This window comes from Euprymna scolopes, chromosome 42, assembly GCF_053919585.1.
Source record: "Euprymna scolopes isolate OS-2025 chromosome 42, ASM5391958v1, whole genome shotgun sequence".
Taxonomy (NCBI): domain Eukaryota; kingdom Metazoa; phylum Mollusca; class Cephalopoda; order Sepiida; family Sepiolidae; genus Euprymna; species Euprymna scolopes.
In genome coordinates, this window is record NC_136523.1 from 49,222,489 (window position 1) to 49,243,049 (window position 20,561).

Sequence of the window (20,561 nt, forward strand, 5' to 3'; positions counted from 1 at the left end):
TTTTGTATATGCACCGCCAAAACTGGGGGGGCAGGTCAGTACTTTTTGATGGACCGTCTTTTTAAAAATCTACCAAAAATCAGGTAATTATCCGATCAATACGAACTTTATAACAGTGTACTTATTTTTCATAAACGATATTTATATATATATTTTTTTTTTGCTTACAACCCCCCCCCTTGTTTTGAAGTGGGAACAAATATGCTTAAAATAATCATCTGAAACTGAACAAAACATATTGTGTTGTTGTAAGGGACAGAATTATAGATTTAAAAAAAAAAAAATTGTTTGCATACCTTATTTTGACGTCTGAATATCAGAACTTAGATTGTGTTTAATTATCCCGCTTTTGAGTTTTGAAGTGTGAAATTCGGTGAATATGTTGAGCAAAATAATTAATTTAAGTTAAGCAAAACAAAAAAAAAAATTTTTTTATATTTATACGAAAAAAGCCATTTAAAAATTTTGGATAAATAAATTAAAAATTTTTTTTTAGCAAGCCGAATAATGCATGACCATTATTAAACAGGGCATGCTTTGAATAATCGATACAAAAAAAAAAAATTTGATAAATGTTGTGCCCTTTGTGTTAAAAATAGCATCATCTTTTTCGATCCCGTTTGAAAACGTTTGCCGCCTTTCGACTACGGTGGACCAAACGCGCTGAAATAATTTTTTTTTTATTCTGCTATAAATTGCCCCACCCCCCATTTTGGGGAGCCTGGCCCCCACACACATACACATTAAAAACCAAACTCATACAAATGGTCACCCATCTGGTACTGGCCAGCCTCAGCTTAATAATACATTGAAATTTTCGTCACTGAAAAATAAGTTTTTTTTGGCCTGTTTGGTCTTCCATAGTTTTCTTTTTATAAAACGCAAACGTAAACAGAGTCGATCTCGACTCTGCATCGAAGTGAAATATCTGGTTACCTATATGAATAAGTGGAATTATTTGAAATTCAGGTACTTATAATATTTTTGCATATTCTCTTAGAAAATCATCCTAAATCTTAGTTAAACAATAAATAAATTAATTAATTATTTCAAAAACCTTTTTTTTTTAAATATTTAAGTACGTTTTTTGTGCAAGACAAAAAATGTCAATTGTTAACTTTATGGGAAAATTAAACATTTAAAATTTAATTAAAAATAGTAGAAAAGGTTTTAAATTATTCTGTTTTCTATATGATAAAATTCAGGGTTTTATCTTTCTGGAAAAAAAAGGTTACTCAGAAATAATGGATTTTAATAAATGTAATTTAGTTTTAAAAAACAACAACAACTTGATTTTGCGGCCATTTTTGTAGAAAAAGAAATCCTATACAGTGCTCTATTATTAGGGAAAAAACCTTTCTCGAAATAAGAGCAATATATTTTTTGTATAATATATATAGGAATTTACATTTATATCGGTAGTCGGTACCGACGGTTTTAAGCCCAGTAGTTGAGTATAAAGCGATACTTAAATATTAGTATATACCATCCCCTGGGCACTTCCTAGGTCTATTTCAATCTAAATTTTATTACCCTATTTTTAAACGAGATTAGACATAACTTCAAAATGAACTTTTAAAACGCTTTTAAACGAGACTTAAACTGAATGATAGGGGGGTGCTTAAAGAAAAATAATAATATAGAAGGCATCATCCCATACTTTTTAATTTATTGCTTCAAATTTATTACCTTATTAAAGTAGCATACACAAAAAAAATAAAAAATAAATAAAAAAAAAATAAAGGATAAAATAAATAAAAATTATGGTGTGCATATATAGAGTTCCGGTTCCGGTTAAAGACAGATGAGAGTCGGCTGAAGAGAGCCTGAGGCGGACATTAAGAGCAGTCCTCAACTACCGGGCTTGAAACCGTCGGTACCGACTACCGATATAAATGTAAATTCCTATATATATTATACAATATATATATATATATATATATATATATATATATATATATATATATCCAGTAGAGTTTAGTTTCCTAGAAGTACATCCAATGAAACAACATGTGTCTACCAAAATAGTGCTCAATGAGTGAACAGAGCAGGTATATTAATTTTATTTATACAAACATTAATGGCTACATATGTGCATACATGTTTCTGTAATCACCCACGTTGGGGGATTACGTTTTCAGGCCAAGAATTACTTTCGACGGTAATTCTTGGCCTGAAGACGTAATCCCCCAACGTGGGTGATTACAGAAACATGTATGCACATATGTAGCCATTAATGTTTGTATAAATAAAATTAATATATATATATATAGATAAATAGATGGCTTTTGACCTTGGTAAGTTGTGATTCATCAGTATAGAAAAAAAAAAAGAAAAAGAAAAAATAAAATTAAAAAAAATAACAACAAAAAATAACTTTCTCCATATTGAAACCATTTATTTTATCCGGACATGATTATCAAGCACTTGTAGAATGTGTTTGCATCACGGGGTCAGGGTTTTGTTTTTTTTTCTTTTTAGGGGTTTAGAGTCCTTAGAATTGTAGGGGCAGAAAAAAAAAAAAAAGAAAATCCAGAATGGCTTAACATATGGATGGTAAAGTACTCCTTGTGTACGAAAGTCCAAAAGGAGAAGTTTGTTAATCAAGGGGTAAAGGAAAATGGAAAAATAAGGAAACAAAGGAAAAGGAAATCAAGATAGAAATCAAGAACGAGGATTCTTCAGATGTGTCCATTTGATCTGCATATTTACTTATACAAATCGCTCCAGACAAGACATGAAGCCACTTAATGTAAGGAGCTATGAAAAATACTATCTTAAGGTAAAAAAAAACAAAAAACATTCAGGTGAGAGATGAATAGCTTACGACCCAATAAAATAGCAATTCTTCCCCCTTTGTCAGAAACATTGCTCATGGAATGCGAGGACTAAAGGACAAAATAAAGAAAGTGAGAGTTACAGGACTTTTTAATCTCTTAAGTCTAATGATTTTTAACTTTAATGATTAAAATGCTATTTCAAACGTGAGAATGACCAGTCAACCATAAAAAGCCTTTTACATAATGTAGGCTTTATATCTGCCGAACACATAAGTACAAAGGATATTCTGTTCAGTAACTTTTAAAAAGATTTATCAGATCAGATGTTTTATTCTTCTGAAAGGAAGGCTATCCTAATAAGATGCTCTTTATTTGTCAACGAAATTGAAAAAAAACAAAAAAAAAAAACAAAAACGATACCATTTTTTCATTGATGAAGAAACGTGCCGCACGATTGATGCCAAGAGGATTTCCAAAACAAAGCACGTGCCGCTCAGAATGACTGCGTCTTAATGCATGGTTCATTCTGTTTCGCAAGTATCATTTATTCAATTATAATCCAACAGTTTTCAAGACTCAAATTTAGAATAATGCCATTGTTTATATTATCTTATTCTAACAATCCAACAATGGCACATCACCAAAGTTAAGCAATGTTGAGCCTGGCCAGTACCAGATGGGTGACCATTTGGGAAGGCGAGGTGCTGTATGTACTGTGAGGTAAAATACCAGGTTCAGAAACTGGCACAGTCTATCCTTCTCTCGAGGGTTGGTGGGGCTCTCTTAAGTCATGGTAGGCACTCCATCTAGTGATGGCGGCACGAAAAAAAATACCCTTGATAATCCTGGTGAAGCATCAAGTATTCTGCTACCGACAAGATTTGAATTACACTACAAACTCGTGTAGTGAGTTCAATCTCGGTTGCAGCCACGCTGGATGGATTCCAACAAGATCGTGGAGTTACGCTTAAATCATGCAAGGATATGTACCATTTCCAGATAGTTAAATTAATCAGGAATGATACAGACCATGGGCGACATGTTCAAATTTATTCCTCTTAATTTTCTGCAAAATCAATGCATACTCTATCCTAAAAATAACATTTTTCTCATTGTTTTATATGGTCCTGAGCAACGCCTGGTAGAAGTAAGCATTTAACCTGTTTATTTTAGCAATGGAAGTGCTATTTTACATGTAAGGGAGACTGACCGAGGTATTGATTAAGAATCTTATGTTAATTCCATTGATGTGTTTTAACCCTTTCTGGACAAATTGTACTTTCAAGTCGCCTTTCAAAAAAAAAAAAAAAAAAAAACCTGTATAGGAAATTTTAGGTTGGTGCAAAAATTTCCTATACAGGTTGTTTTGGTTTTTTTTTTGAAAGGCAACTTGAAAGTACAATTTGTCGAGAAAGGTGCAAAAATAATGTTATTTTTTTTATATATTGTTGAACGTCAAAAAACAACATTATTTTTGCACCGACCTAATATTTCTTACTCTTATGGCTTGTCAGCTCAACTCGTCTTCAAAGTATAGATCTATGCATGGTTCAACAAGTGAATGAGGGGTTTGTTTATGTCCGTGCATCAGTTGCACGCTAACTTCCTTTACGTGTGGGTTTCATGATTAAAAAATTTATTTATTGCATAAAAAAAATTTCTGCCGGTAAAGGGTTAAGCTTAAGTATGGTCAGGCAAACTAAGGAAACAAAAGAAAGGGAACTCAAGATACAAGTCAAGAACGAGGATCAATTCTTCAGATGTATTTGTAAAATGTAGTCGTTTAATGCACTCATTTTAGCACCGGAAGAGGGACTGATCGAACTTTTGACTAAGAGCCTTATGTGAAGAAACCAAAATAAGATGTGTCCATTTGATGGATTTATTTCTCTCCCACGGCGAGAAGATGTGACACAAGGGACGGAAAGAAGGATTAAAGAGCCAGTGCCCCCTTTGAGGGGGAACACTTTAGCTTGCAATCAAAAAAGAAAGTGCCCGAGCAGCCCCGTCACCATTCCCTGGAAGGGGCGCCCCAGGCGATTAGTACTAAATTAACCCCTTCTTAAAGAGAGAAGGCAAAGACTTCTGCACAGAACTAGTATCAGACCGAAATCGACAGGAAATATATATATATATATATATATATATATATACATACATACACACACACATCTCTTAATAGTATAACATATATATCTATACACACACAGGCTTCTTTAGTCTTTGACAGACTATGGATACCCACCCATACGTAAGGGTGCCTGCGCATGAAATCTTTGCGGCAGGAAGTGCACAATCTTCAACCACACATCTCCTGAGTTGACATTGTTAAATACCAGTGGCAAGTCAAGTGTATGTTCAGGATGACTGGAAACAAATGTCGAGATAAGCAGAGAGCACATACAGCACCTAGAATTCCCAAATGGTCGCCCATCTGGTACTAGCCAGGCACAATGTTGCTAAACTTCGCTGATCTGATGAGAACCAGTGTGTGAACACAATTATGCTGTGTGTGTGTGTGTGTGTATATATATATATATATATATATATATATATATAAATAAATTCACCTGTCATCTCTTTTTAAAAGATGGAATCGACCAATCGTCGAAGATGCAGACAAGGTTCACAGAATTTTATAATCATAAAAATATATATAACTTGGGTGCCATCAGCTAGAATCGAAACCAAAACATACAACTCTCCACCCTCATTCCTTAGCTTCTGAGCCACACCCATATATATATATATATATATATATATATATATATATATATACACACACACACACACCAGGTTATAGGTATTCAAGAGTGATAACTAATGAATTTAATGAGGTTATTAAGAATGCTCAATAAAAGAAGAGCAAGATATATACACACACACACAAAGAATTCACCTGTCTTTCCTTTTTTTAAAAGATGGAGTTGACCAATCGTTGAAGATAAGATGCAAGCAAGATCCACAGAGTTTTATAATTGTAAAGATACTACAGCATATCTAAAATAACATATGTCCATTCAATCTACGCATTTTAGCAATTAAATGCTATTTCAAACGTAAGCTTCACTAGTTAACCATACGACGTTTTAAACAACGAAGATGTTATTTCACGCTTAAACGAGGCAGACCAAGAAATCAACTGAAAACCTTATAAAAAAAAAAGAAAAAAGTGAAACTTGGCTTTACTTGTAACTCTTGCTTCCTTTATTTTGTCCTTTTGTCCTCACATTCCAAGAGTGATAGTTCTGAACAAGGGGGAAGAATTGCTGTTTCTGGTCCAGAATTTATTCATCCAACTACTTATCGTTGACTAGTTTTTAATCTTGAACTTTTTTTTTAGCTCCACAATGTGGTTTTGTGCCTTGTCTGGAGCGATTTCCCCCCCCCCTCCCGCACACACACACACCTAAAAAAAAAAAAAAACTAAATAAAATATGGAGAAACTGTGATTCATCTAACTTAAGATGGAACAGAACTTCCATGAGCAAAATTTCTTTCTTTAAGAACTGTCCACCTGTGAAATGCAATACCACAGGATTGATTCCCATGTGATTACAGCATCATCATTTTCAAGTCTAATCTTAACAAATTTTTGTTGTGCTGTCCTTTTAAGTAATCACATTCTGCCCAAATCCAACCATCGTCTATACTCCTTTAGGCGTGTTAGTTTTGGTACTTGTGCAGCTTACGAACCGTGCTATTTTTTTTTAGATAAGATTTTCAAATTAAATTCAGTTTTTATAGTATCTTTTATTTATTAAATGGTTAGGTGAATGTACAGACTTGTTACAAAACACTCCCTCCTCCCCATGTTAAGAATGGTTTTCTAAATAATAAACTTATAACTTAGCACCGTTCTGATTTCAGTCACCACTTATCAAGGCCTAGGTGCCAGTAGAGGATAAAGGTTAAAGAGATCATCAATAAGATGAGTATCCCTTCCAGGATAGGACCGGAAATAATGAGTGAAATAGGCAGAGGATTAATTAAGAGGAAATGATTATCCTATATATATATATATATATATATATATATATATATGTTAATAATTTACTTGAAACGTACTCAGTTTGTATATACCAATTGCAATGGATTAAAAAATCTGTTTAAGTTTTTTTTTATGATGAAAATATTTTTTATATAAATTTTGAAAAAATCCAAGCTCAATAAATGCCTTTTATTGAGTTCCAGAGCATAGGTAGTGTAATATATTAATTCTCCTAGTTACAGATATCAAGTTTTCTCAATTGGTCATTTATTACTTTTCAAAAGGTACCTTTTTGTTTTTTTTACACAGTGGTCACCACTTATCAAGGCCGGAAGCCACTCAGGGATAAGGGTTATTGCAAGTACATTACGTTAGTGTGGAGATTTGATGAAGTGTTTACTAAAGGGAGCGGTTCATTAGGAATTTGTTAACGTTGGACTTGAACACATCCAAGTTGTAGTCAGGTGGGAAGCAGGCAGACAGAACAGAGTTCCACAGGCGTGCAGTTCTAAGAAAGAAGCTTTGTTCATGGAATCCACGTTTTGATTTAGGCACAGATAAAGAGTGAGGGAAATTTTTCACAGTGGATTCAGTTAGACGGGTGTTTTTCGTGAAAGATTGGCGAGGGGGGACACAGCAGAGTTTATTGGTTACATGAAGTTTTTTTTATGATGTAAAATTTTTTTTATATAAATTTTGAAAAGGTATCCATTGCAATATTGTTTCATATTGCGACTAACAAGTTTGCAACATTATGTTATTGCTGCATACTTAGTCACATATTCGTCAGATATTTACCTTAAAAAAAAATTAGAAAAAACACCACTCCATGAGCAGTTTCTTTCCAAGAACTGCCCGTTTGTTAAATGCAATTCCGCAGGACTGCTTCCCAGGTGACTACATTTTCAAATTGGCAAGGCATGTCGGTTGCATGAACCATGTAAATTGTACAAAATGGTGATTTTTCTAAGTTTTTTAAGATAAACATCTGATGAGTACGTGACATGCAGCAGTAACATAATTTTGCAGACTTGTTAGTTGCAATACGAAACAATATTGCAATGGATACCTTTTGAAATGTAATAAATGTCCAACTGAGAAAACTTGATATTTGGAACTTGATAAATTATTATATCACACTAGATATGCTCTGGAACCCAATAAAAAGGCATTTACTGAGCTTGGAAATATATATATGTATATATATATTTTTTTTTTTCATCTAGCCATACACAAAAAAAGAATGTACTTATACAGAATATGTGCTATTTTTTAGATACGATTTTCAAGTTAAATTCAATTTTTACAGTATCCTTTGTTTATCAAATTGTTAGGTGAAAGTACAAAATAGTTACAAAACACTCTCCCTCTCCTTATGCTAAGAATGGGTTTCTAAATAATAGTGTTATTATTTCATCTTGGTCCGTAAACTGCATAAGTACTTTAGTTTGATCATTCACAACACAAACCATGAACCCTTGTCCTCGAATGGACTTTAGGCCTTGATGAGCGGTGACTCGTTAGTATATAAAAAAAGGATGTACTTATTCAACCGATATATACCTCTCTCTCACTATGAGAGGATGTGACACATGGTCAGAAGGTGGGGGAAATGAGTTAGTGCTCCAAGAGAAGCACATCGGCCCAGAAAAAGTCTGTCTGAATAGCCCCGTAGGCCTTCCTCAGTAAGGGCGCCTCAGGCAACACGCGATAAACTTGCTCCTCCCGAAAGCCTGAAGGCAAGGCCTGGGAGAGTGAATCCCCTAGGACTACACAAAACCCTTTGCGTCAATCCAACAGCAAAAAGGCCATCGAAATGGCCCAATTTCTGTCAGACGGATTGTTGAGGTTGGAACCCAGACTTATGTGTACTGCAAAAATACTCTGCCCACATGTACTTATTCGACCAGTGCGTCTTAGTGATTAAACTGCTATTCTGAATTTAAATATGACTAATCAACTGACAGAGAGAGCCCCTTGTTAAGATGCATCCAAACACATGAAATCATACGCATTCGTTCTTTGTTCAATATTCGTCCAGTATTTAGAATATCATTTGCGTTGGTCTGTCACGCTTATATTTTATAATACCAATTTTCAAAGATAAATAATTTTGGAAAAATTAAATTAGAATGAAAATGCTGTGCAAAAAATCTAGCATGACAGACCAACAAATTGACCGACAAACCAACGACTACATGTTAAAAGCTTCCAAATTAAAAGCATGACAAAGCGACGACAGAATTTCTTCTATAGATGCCTGGACGTATATACAGGGTCACCCCAAAAGAATACTGATACTTCTAGCTAGTTGCTGCTGATGCATGCTAAAAGGTGACTCCTCCTCCCCAACTCGAAAAACATTGTCACTAATAAATTTCCTGATCCTTTCCACAAAATCCAAACATATTTGGAATAAATAAACTTCAGTCTATGCCTGACTTGTCCACCAAGCTGCAGTCATGCATCTCCAACAGTCTTTGTTTTATTATCTTTCAGTGATATTTGAGGGGACACTTTGGTGATTGTCTCGTCAGTAAGAGGTGTAATCCTAAATGGGCATCACACTTACTCCTCAGAATTTTACATCCATCAAAATTATATCCAGATTATTTCTGGACTGAAGAAAGCCATCACACACAAAATCATGGCAGTGCCGAGAGAGGAGTGTGTCAAAATCATTGACAAATTTTGCAGGTTGTATCCAAATGTGCTTATTGACCAGTAATAAAATAAAGACTGTTGGATATTTATGACTGAAGCCTGAGGGACAAGTCAGTATTTTTGTTAGTTTGTCATGCTTAAATTAAAGAAAGCATTTCTGTTGGTCTGTCACGCTATTATTTAGAATAGTATTTGCGTTGGTCTGCCACGCTTATATTTAGAATAGCATTTGCATTGGTCTGTCATGCTATTATTTAAAATAGCATTTGCGTTGGTCTGTCATACTATTATTTAGAATAGTATTTGGATTGGTCTGTCATGCTTATATTTAGAATAGTATTTGCGTTGGTCTGTCAGGCTTATATTTAGAATAGTATTTGCGTTGGTCTGTCATGCTTATATTTAGAATAGTATTTGCGTTGGTCTGTCCCGCTTATATTTAGAATAGCATTTGCATTGGTCTGTCACGCTATTATTTAGAATAGTATTTGCGTTGGTCTCTCATGCTTATATTTAGGATAATATTTGCGTTGGTCTGTCCCGCTTATATTTGAAATAGAATTTTCGCTGGTTTGTTACACTTACGTTTGAAATAGCATTTCCGTTACAGTTTCCATACATGTTTTCATATTTTCAGATGCCTCCGATCATCTTTACAAACGAAATGTCCGTTGGTTTATCACGTTTCAATTTGAAACGCCATTTTTATCGCTAAATACATACAGCTAATGGACACATGGTAGATGCGTCCAAGCATAAGCATAAGAGGCTCTGTCTATCAGTCAATGGATCAGTCAGTGACATTTTAGTTTGAAATCGCATTGTTGCCGGTCTGCCACATTAAGCAATTTAATCATTCAACACAGATTGAATGGACGCATCTGAAGTAGACCCAGTTCTGCTTGGATTACGAATTTCATCATTTTTTATATTTTTAATCTCACTTTTAATTTTTATTATACCGATTCTGATTTTCTGTTTATTTTTTATTACCTTAGTTCTATTTTCATCTAAATTCTATTTTTATTATACCAATTCTATTTTTTAACTAAATTATATTTTTACTATACCAGTTATATTTCTATTATACTAATTCTATTTGTTTTATACCAATTCTATTTTTACCTCATTTCTATTTTTATTATACCAATTCTATTTTTTATTATACCAATTCTATTTTTAATTAAATTATATTTTTTACTATACCAGTTACATTTCTATTATACTAATTCTTTTTGTTTTATACCAATTCTATTTTTATTATACAAAGTCTATTATTTTATTATACCAGTTCTGCTTTTTATCTCAGTTGTATTTTTATTATACCATTTCTATTTTTATCATACCATTTCTATTATTTTACTATTTCTATTTGTATCATACCATTTCTATTTTTATCTCAATTCTATTTTTATTATACCTGTTCTTTTTTTATTATACCAATTCTATTTTTATTATACCAATTCTTTATTTTATTAGACCAATTCTGTTTTTAATCTCAGTTGTATTTTTATTATACCAGTTTTATTTTTACCTAAATTCTATTTTTTACTATACCAGTTGTATTTTTATTATCCAGTTATATGTTTGTCTCAATTCTACTTTTTATTATACCAGCTCTATTTTTATGAAACCAATTCTATTTCTTATACCAATTCTTTTTTTTTTTTTTATATATAATCTCAGTTCAATATTTTAATAAAACCACTTCTATCTTTTTTTTTTTATATATATTTATCATTTTCATCATTTTATTTTGATTCATGCAGCTAAAGAAAAAATATGAAAAATAGGAAAAGATAAAAAAAATAAAACCTGTTCAATTTTTAGTTTGGAAATTAAACAAAAGCTTTCTTTGTCAGAAGGAATCCAAGCTGGACAAAGTCCATTGGTGTCAACATTAGCATTATCATCCTATCTACCAAAGGTGGGTGGAGGAGGAGGATAGGGAGGGATATATGAGGAGGAGGAGGAAGGAGGTAATTTGTGGTTAAATGTAAACAAGGAGAGGTTAGAAGGAAGAACAAACTGGGTACAAAAAGTCTTAGAACAGACATAGACGTGATGCAGGAACAGGAAGACGAGTTTAAAACATGGCCGACCTTCCGTTTCCGAAAAGCGGAACGGAAGATTTACACTTTTTTCCTCTTCATTCTTCCTTTTGTTGTTGCGCTGTTGTTGTTGTTTTACATCACGAAAACTTTTTCTGCTTCTTCCAAACTGAAGATCTGCTTGGTCCGTGGACACACAACCTTGCCGTCATTGTCGGAAGCCATCGATGACAGAGACTAAAACGTTTAAAAAAAAAAAAAAAAAAAAAGAAAGAAAGAAAGAAAAAATTTATAAAGATAAATAATGTTGGAAAAATTTAATAAGAAAATAACGCTTACAGTTTTTGGTTTTCCTTTCTTTCTTTTTTTAGTTAAAAGCGAAAAATTTTATACTGGAAAAGGTGATGGATAACTTGCACTGAAGTGTGAAACAAGGGTGGCGCAATCTGTAACCACTTCTCTCCTGAGTCGGCACTGTTAAATTCCAGTGGCAAAAAGAAGTCAAGATGACTGGAAACAATGCCGAGATAAGCAGAGACCACATACAGCACCTGGTATTCCAAAATGGTCACCCATTTTAGTACTGGCCAGGCTCAATGATGCTTAACTTATAAGTTATATATATATATATATATATATATAACTTATAAGTTATATATATATATATATATATATATATATATATATATATATATATATATAACTTATAAGTTATATATATATATATATATATATAACTTATATATATATATATATATATATATATATATAACTTATAAGTTATATATATATATATATATATATATATATATATATAACTTATAAGTTATATATATATATATATATATATATATATATATATATATATAACTTATAAGTAGGGCTATGTCAACAAGCATATTCTTTTCATTGTTTTTACTCTCAAGCATATATCAGACACAGACACAGTTCATCAACCGAGAACCACATCACTCTATATATATTCGTGGCACAGGTTCGAGCCTGTCTGCCTGCTTACTAACATTTTTTTTCGTGCTCAACACATACCTCTAAACACCCAGGCAACGCCAGGTACCCCTGCTAATCTATTATATGTGTGCAAATTAGAAAAAAGATTAAGTCTGTGGCGGTCAATTAAACCATTTCTTGTGGGGGTGGGGGTCACTTTTCGCAATGCCATTTTCACGTCACATTTTTCGCAAGTCACGCACATGTAATTCACTAAAACTGTTTAAAGACCTTATCTTGCAATGTCATAACGTTTGCCAGTAATTTTTTCGCCTTTTCCTCTTTCGCATTTCAGGTTCGAGCCAGGCTGCTGCGCCTCCTCTTTTTTTTTCTCAGTCGCATGGGCACCTGCTGCTATTTTGATTGAAAGAAAAGTTGTTTTGATTCATTTATTTATTTATTTTAGGGGGGGGTGTATTCCAGTACACGGGCAACAAAAAGTGCTCAATATCCAAAGAATAGCTTCTTTTCATATCCCTTCTGCCGAAATATCTGGTGAGGAGGTTGTCATGTACTTCATTTTTTTGGTGATTCTATTCTTTTTGAAATTGTTGTGGGGTTATCGATGAAAGTGGTTAATATCCTTACTATAGCAGGTGTGTTCAAACAGAATTTTATGTCGATCTGGGCAACGCCAAGTATCCGTGCTAATCTATTATATAAATCTCAATCATCTGTGTTTGCATGTTTGCTAAAACCTTTTGTCATTGGTATCGAAGCGGCACGAACATTGTACTATTAAAAAGAGCGATCTATCAGACACATAATATCGAAAAATTATAAGAAATCGTCAATTATTTCCTGTAAAAATGTCGTTTTGTTTAAAGGAGGGGGTCAGGTAAAACCTTGGTTTTGACGCTGTTTGTTAATCGTGCATACGCGAGCGGTCGATTCGTTGTTTCATTTTAAAAAGCTAAATTTGCAAAGGCATAACATCTGTGTTGTCGTAGTCCGATTGGTAACATGTTTGCTTACACACTTTTACCAAGTTTTGCAAGTTCACATCCATCACATGACATTTTTTTCTAATCGTAAAATTTTCTCTCTCCTATCTTTTAAAATTCTCAACTTTCTTATGCGCATCCACCACGTGACATTTTTTTTTTCTTTTAATAACACAATAAGATGGCATCCAAGCCCTGTTTGTTTTTTTGTTTTTTATTTAACCGTATTTTATGATCGGACATTAGGGTCTGCCAAATGATTGTGAAAAATGGAGTGCATGTTTCCGTGACATCAGACTTGTGTTAACTATATGAATTATGGAAAAGCAGAGGCGACTTCTTTTGTGGGGGTATCGATGAAAGTGCTCAATATCCCAATTATAGCAGTCGTGTCCAAGCTGAACTTCATGTTGACCCGGGCAACGCCAGGTATCCATGCAGGTCGTACATAAATGTTAAATCATCTCTCTCTATAGAAATAAAATGAACTCATTTTTTCCTGTGTGAGTTTAACCTTAACAGGATTAAAAATCAAGACATTACATGCAAATGTAATGTGCACAAACTGAAGCACAGGATTTGAGGTGTGCTATAGGCCTATTACCCTTACACTTCCTCGATAACCGTACATTCCTATATTTTTCCCGGTGAGAGTTCACTGCCAAAATCGGTTAGATTCAATGGAAGTTGCAACATCTTTTCTCTCTATTAGATTCCTTCTTTCCCCGCTCCCCCATTTACACCGCATCGGATGTGTTCACCAGGAACAGTAAGAGGAAACACCAGTTTGGAATCGTATACGGTTATTTTTTTTTTTTTGTATCTTCTTTCCCTGATTTATGCTTTCTGTCTTTACCCTAAATAAAATAAAAATAAAAAATATAAAAAGAAAACGCGGTTATTATTATTGCTTTCTTTTTGCTTTTTTTTGGTTAGTGTAAGACGCAACTTGCGGGACTAACCAGTTTTCTGGTTTTAACGACTCTAACCTTGAAATATAATTATACCTTTATTTATTATTGCTTGCAACTAAACATTTTTACACAAAGAATTAATTCTTTACTGTTTATTATTACAACGCAACAATATTGTGAATTCACTTGCATTAAACTTAAATTAAAATTAAAACAAATAAATTCATTTAGAATTCGAGAAAACAAAAAAATTAATTTAGAATTTGTTCACTGCGGAATTGATATTTGACCTAATTCACTTTTTAGTTAATCCATCACGTTTTTTCTTTCTTTTTTTTCTTTCTTTTTTTTTTGCGCTTCCGCCTGAATGATTCGAGTTCAAGCCCCCCATTCCCAATCAAACTTTTTGGGGACTTTTCAAACAGCCGGGCACCGCCGGACCGTTCATTTTTTAAATTGTTTTTTTTTTTTTTTCTTGATAGTTTTAAACATTGTTTGTTTTTATAATATTCAAACAGGGTTATTACCTCGCTTTGTTTTCATCTTACCCCCCCCCCCGCCAACCACACACGCATCTAAAAACCTGGGCAACGCCGGGTACCCACCGCTAGCTGAAAATAATAGAACTCAAAATTACATCAGGTCAACAATCTGCTGGTTCAAGGAAAGATTCCATAACCACGCAACCATCATTTAGAATACCTAATGAAGAAACGAATAAAAAATTAACATCTTTAGCTAAATGGGTTAGGGAACTACGCAGAAATAGTGTAGAGAATAATTTTGAATGGTCAGTATTAGGAAGAATTGCAAGAAGATATAGATCAAATAAATCTAAGCATTGCAATCTTTGTAGTTTCGAATCCTATCATCGAAAGAAAATTTATTACACAAACGAAAGATTTTGTATTAAACCAGTCTAGGTAGCTCAAAGTAAGTTAATAATTTACATGTACTAGTTGATCCCTGAAAAATAAATGAGAGCGTCTGTAAAGTTGTAGAAACAGAGTAATGCAAATAAAACAAGCTGCGTATGCGTGGTCCTCCTCTAGTGCTGCATGTGAAATGACGCCACAAAAAATAATGAAGAAATGATGAATGTGAGAAGTGTGGAGGGCCAACGTTGCCTTCACATTTTCGCCAATTTTAAAAAAATTCTAATGGATGGGGCAAAATTATGGGGTAAAAAGTGCCATTCTTTTGTAATTTTGGGGCATTTGTGACCCCTTTTGAGCTCCTGAAAATGCCACATCCCAGTGAAAATAGACAAACGGTGCAGTTTCACGCCTTAAGACATGTATATTTGAATTCAGCACTATGGAAGACCACTAGAGAGACATGCATATCAAGTTTTTGAGTAATATGAAAAAAAGGTATGTTTTTTTTAGCCCTAAAGGAATGCAAAACAGAATTTTGCCAGGGTCACCCATACTGAATTTATATCAAGAACAATGACCTCCACATTTTGGCCAAGTTTCAGGAAAATCTAATGGATGGATTAAAAGTTATGGGGCAAAAACGTGTAATTTTTGGCCATTTTGGGAGACTTTTTACCTCTTTTGAGCCCCTGGGGACACAACGAGAATTTTCGCCAAAAAAAAAAAAAAAAAAAAAAAAAAAATTTTTTACTGTGCACATCTATTTAATGAAATACAATCTGTGGCAAAATCTCAGGATAAACTAATGGACGGTTATCTGGCAATTGTTCGGACTAATGAACGGACGCCACTGAAAACATAGGTCTATCTCCGATAAATCGAGGGGGACCAAAAACATAGAATGTTCGTGAATATTCTTAAAGTTCTTCTAAAACCAAGAAGGATTCATTAGCTGAGACATTGAATCGACTTCTGATAAATCAGGGGACCAATAATATTATAGTTGCTCGATCTTTAAAGTAGAAATCCATAAACTATAATTAAACATGTAGTTAATAGATGATTAAATAGCATAATATATATTGAATTAACAAAAAATAGAGACTTGAAGCTATTTTATCACGAGTAAGAAACCTGCTAAAAATATTTTATAATTATAAAATTCCATAAGTTCAATATAGATATGGTGAGAAATAATATATTAATCAAATAAAAAAAATGGCTTACGTAGTTAAGTTATTTTTAAATTGCAAGGGAAGTAACTGAATAAAAACTTGGGAACAAAGCTTTATAGTTATATATTTCCCCAAAACCTCTGGCCTTGATGGAAGGGAGACTAAAACTTGATAGGTTACAATTATGAACATCTCCAGTATCAAATAATCCTTATACTCTGATAAATTTATCTTATGCATGAAAAACCAAAGAGGGGGGGATATAACATATAAGAAATATTTGGAATCAAGTCTCCCCTTGCTGTTATTTCAGATCATGTGAAACCATAGCAGCAAGTTTTAGTTTCTCCTCCATCAAGGCCAGAGGTTTTGGGGAAATATCAGATATTTTGTAATTCATATGCAAAACTAGAAAAACAAATGACTATGATTGAAATATTGATAAAGGTGCAGTATCTTTTCACCCACAAAAACTCCTTTAAAATTACTATCATAGGTTTTCAAGGATGCTGAAAATGAAAATAACAGTTAAAATCTCAGGAAACGAGTACTTTCCACGGTACAAAGTAATTATAGTTTTAAAAAGTGGAGGATCACTTTTCTATATTAATTTAACGCGAAATGAAGACCCACTTTATAGCCACATTTTGTTATTTTTTTCTAGGGGTGGTGTTTATTTGATAATTGTGGCCTGGTAGACCAACACACACGCTACCTTAAAAATTTGTTTTCCGTACATTTTCAGGTGTGCTGAAAACGAATATCGCATTTAAATTTTCCGCAAGTGTTTTTCCGGGTATTAAGCAATGTAATTCTTTATGTTATAAGTGGTGGTCATTGTTGTGCATGTATATTTTTGCTTAATGCACAAAAAATACTTATTTGCGGAAAATTTAAATGCAATATTCATTTTCAGCACACTCAAAAACCTACAGAAAACAAGTTTTTAAGGTAGGTTTTGTATTGGTCTACCAGGCCACAATAAATACCACCCTTAAAAAAAAAATAACAAACCCCTTCCTCCAAAAAAGGTGGCCACAAAGTGGGTGCTCATTTTATGTTAAATTAATATAGAAAAGTGATCCCCTATCTTTTTAAAATAATAATGTTCGACCTTAAGGGTAAATGTCACATAGCCCACTACACAGTTAAGGTAATTAGCTTTTTAATGAGCCTTCATTTGTTGAATTCTGATGAATAATCGCTGAAATTTGGACCTTCTAAAATTGCCAAAAAAAGTGGTTTATCTTTATGATGATATATTTCGTAGCCAAATTGAATATTGAAATGCTCATATCTTTGGTTCTATTTGCAGGCTTTTTGAAGATAATACTATTCTATGGTTAAAATTTTATGACAATTGGTAAAAAGGAACCTATATTTTCAAACTAATAAAGTATGCCCAAATTTGCTTACATTTGTATATATAGTGTTCTGATACGCAACTTTGGATTTGCTGCTTCGGTTGTCTCCCCTACATTTGTATATATTGCTGCTTCAGTTGTTTTCCCTATATTTGTATATATTGCTGCTTCGGTTATCTCCCCTGTGGTCACTAATATATGTGTGTGTGTTGTTTCCATTTAAATAGACAATGCCATATTCCCATAACGCCAAAGTTATAAAATACATCCTCTTCTTCATCCTCTACAATATGCCAGCAACTAATGGCTGACCTAATTTAAAAGTTAAAACATCTCAAAATAAAGAATAAAAAATTAATCAACATCCGATATGAAAAATCAAATGCTTCGCACATTCAAAGATGATGATTTGAATTTAGTAACATAACTCTTATACATGGCATAATCACGTTGACACACTGATTCATCTCACCGAAATTAAGCAATATTGAGCCTGGTCATTACTAAAATGGGTGACCAATTTGGGAATTCTAGGTGGTGTATGTAGGAGGACGTCGACACCTTCCTGCAAAAGTTGCAAAAACCTAACGTCGCGTCATCATCTCCCCTAATGGGGATATACATGTGGCTGAGGACCGCTTGTGAATTTCATATTCCCATGGAACTTCCTCCTTCGGAGGAAGCCGGTTAAACCTGAACAGGATAACTGCCATTTCACATACACACACACAGCTCTTACAGATTGAAGATTTATTTTTAAATATGAAAATCTTAAGACCAGACTTTATTTTTTGGCCTAATCATAACGAGTTTGCAAAAGCTTCTGCTGAAATATGTCTTAATATGTAGCTAAACATTTGTATGAATAAAACTTTTACTACATTCAGTTTTTGCCTGTTTAAGGATGGGTCATTTCAAAATATTGTACTTTATTTTATGCAGATTGTTATCTAATATATAAAAGCGAAAATATGTTTGTGTGTGTGTGAGTGTGTGCATTTTTTGTGTATGTCCGCCAAAGACTTTTTCCGGGGGGGGGGCACTAATTCTTACAACTTTTTATATACTCTCTAGATTATAATATCTCCGATTTACAAAAGGAGGTCGTCTCTATCTTTTATTTGAGTGAATTTATGCTATCTCGTGGTCCCGCCTGTTTGCTCGTTTTTTTCCATATAAATAAAGCGAAAGTAATCGAAGAAAATGTCTTTCCCTGGCACTCTTGTCAGGGACGTCCAGAAAGCAATGAGCTTTGATCAATGTGGCGAAATCCATCATATCAGACAACTGCGATTCATTTGGACACTCCCCTATTTATGGAATCTGGTTTCCCCCCAACATCTTGGAAAAACAAAACAAAAAAAACTGGCTTGCAGCCAAAGTTAAGTGTGGGATTTCATTCCCCTGTGGTATGATGGTTGACCTCATTAAATTTACGCACCTGTGTGAACTCATTCACTTAATTTTTTAATCGTTTAATTTCAATCATTCTCAGTTCCTCTGCCCTTGTAGCGTCGCAGTAAGTTATCAGGCTATCACTTTCTTTTCATCCTTCGACTCAAGGCTTCAGGTTCGAGTCTACCTTCACTCCCGCTAGTCTATGATATAAATGTCACCTATCTGTTTAAATGTATGTATGTCTGCCTAAAACTTTCAACAGAGGCGATGGAACCTGACGAAACCAGTATCGTTTTAAACCATGATCCTTCAGATGAAAAATATCGAAAAATTAGCTCAAAACATTAATTCCTTCACCCTCAACTCGGTCGTTTTATACAAGGAGGGGTCGCTTTTTTTTTTTTCGCCGACATTTTAGCAAATCATCATCTTCTTTTTGATTGACTATGCTTAGTTCCAACGCTCTCCACTTCCGGTTAGGCCATGGAGACATCTGCTAAGACGTCACTTTTTTTTTTCTTTTTTGTATTACATGTTCGAGCCTGCCTGCCTGCTACCACTTTTTTTTTTTTTTTTTTTTTTTTTTAAACACCTCTGCCTACTGTTTTATCACATTTAAGCATATTTTATGACCAGGCTACACCAGGCGTCCCTGCTAGCTTAGATAAATACTTTTGCAATTTTAACAAAAAAGCTATAATAATATCAGAGCATCTCCATTTACACTGAATATCTACAGAATGCCAACATCAATATATTACATATGAATGAGTCCTCTGTGGAATTTCTACAGGTCCTGCTAGTCAAAATTAATATATTGATTCCGGATCTTTTGATCATATGCTCTCCAGAAATCCAGGATTTAAAAAAAATTTTTTTAAGCGAAATTCCGCTAAAAATTGGGACCTCACATCCCTGATAATTGTAATTTGAACAAATATCTGCTCAACTCCCCATCCAAACTGACTCCTATAAATTTGGCACCTACTACAGTAGCTCCTTATACTTAACTGGCACTATGTGGCTTGTTGTGGTGAATAAATAAAGTACTCATCCAGAATTCCCCTAACATTAAAAAACAAAAAATGCAAAAGAATCTTTATGATGTATGCAACTGTCACGGGTCGAAAAAGATCATATTCCAAAAATCACGTAAATTGATCAAGTAATTTTATTTATATATTTTTTTCTAACTAAAAAAATCAAAGTTGTGAGGAAGTGAGGACAGTGCCTCGCTTCACCATCTTGAATAAATCCCCTCTTTAACAACCTATTCAGAAATAGAGATCAGAATTAGCTTTGTAATGGCTACGATTTACCATTAATCGCTAAAAATCTTAAAAAAAAAAACAAAAAACAAGCATGATTTTCTGTATGTATATATATATATATAT

At 33.5% G+C, this 20,561-nt stretch overlaps 1 protein-coding gene across 2 annotated transcripts in view; it reads right to left on the reverse strand.

The window, feature by feature from the left end:
- LOC145267101 (E3 ubiquitin-protein transferase MAEA-like) overlaps positions 1-20,561 on the reverse strand; it is a 981,197-nt gene that overhangs the window by 13,111 nt on the left and 947,525 nt on the right. The window contains exon 9 of one of the 2 annotated variants that reach the window (XM_080123105.1): positions 10,954-11,723. The exons of the other annotated variant lie outside the window; for it this stretch is intronic. Coding sequence (XP_079979231.1) covers positions 11,622-11,723 — 102 coding nt within the window. The 3' untranslated portion in view covers positions 10,954-11,621. Of the gene's footprint in view, positions 1-10,953; positions 11,724-20,561 lie in introns of those variants that run through there. 2 annotated transcript variants of the gene reach the window in all.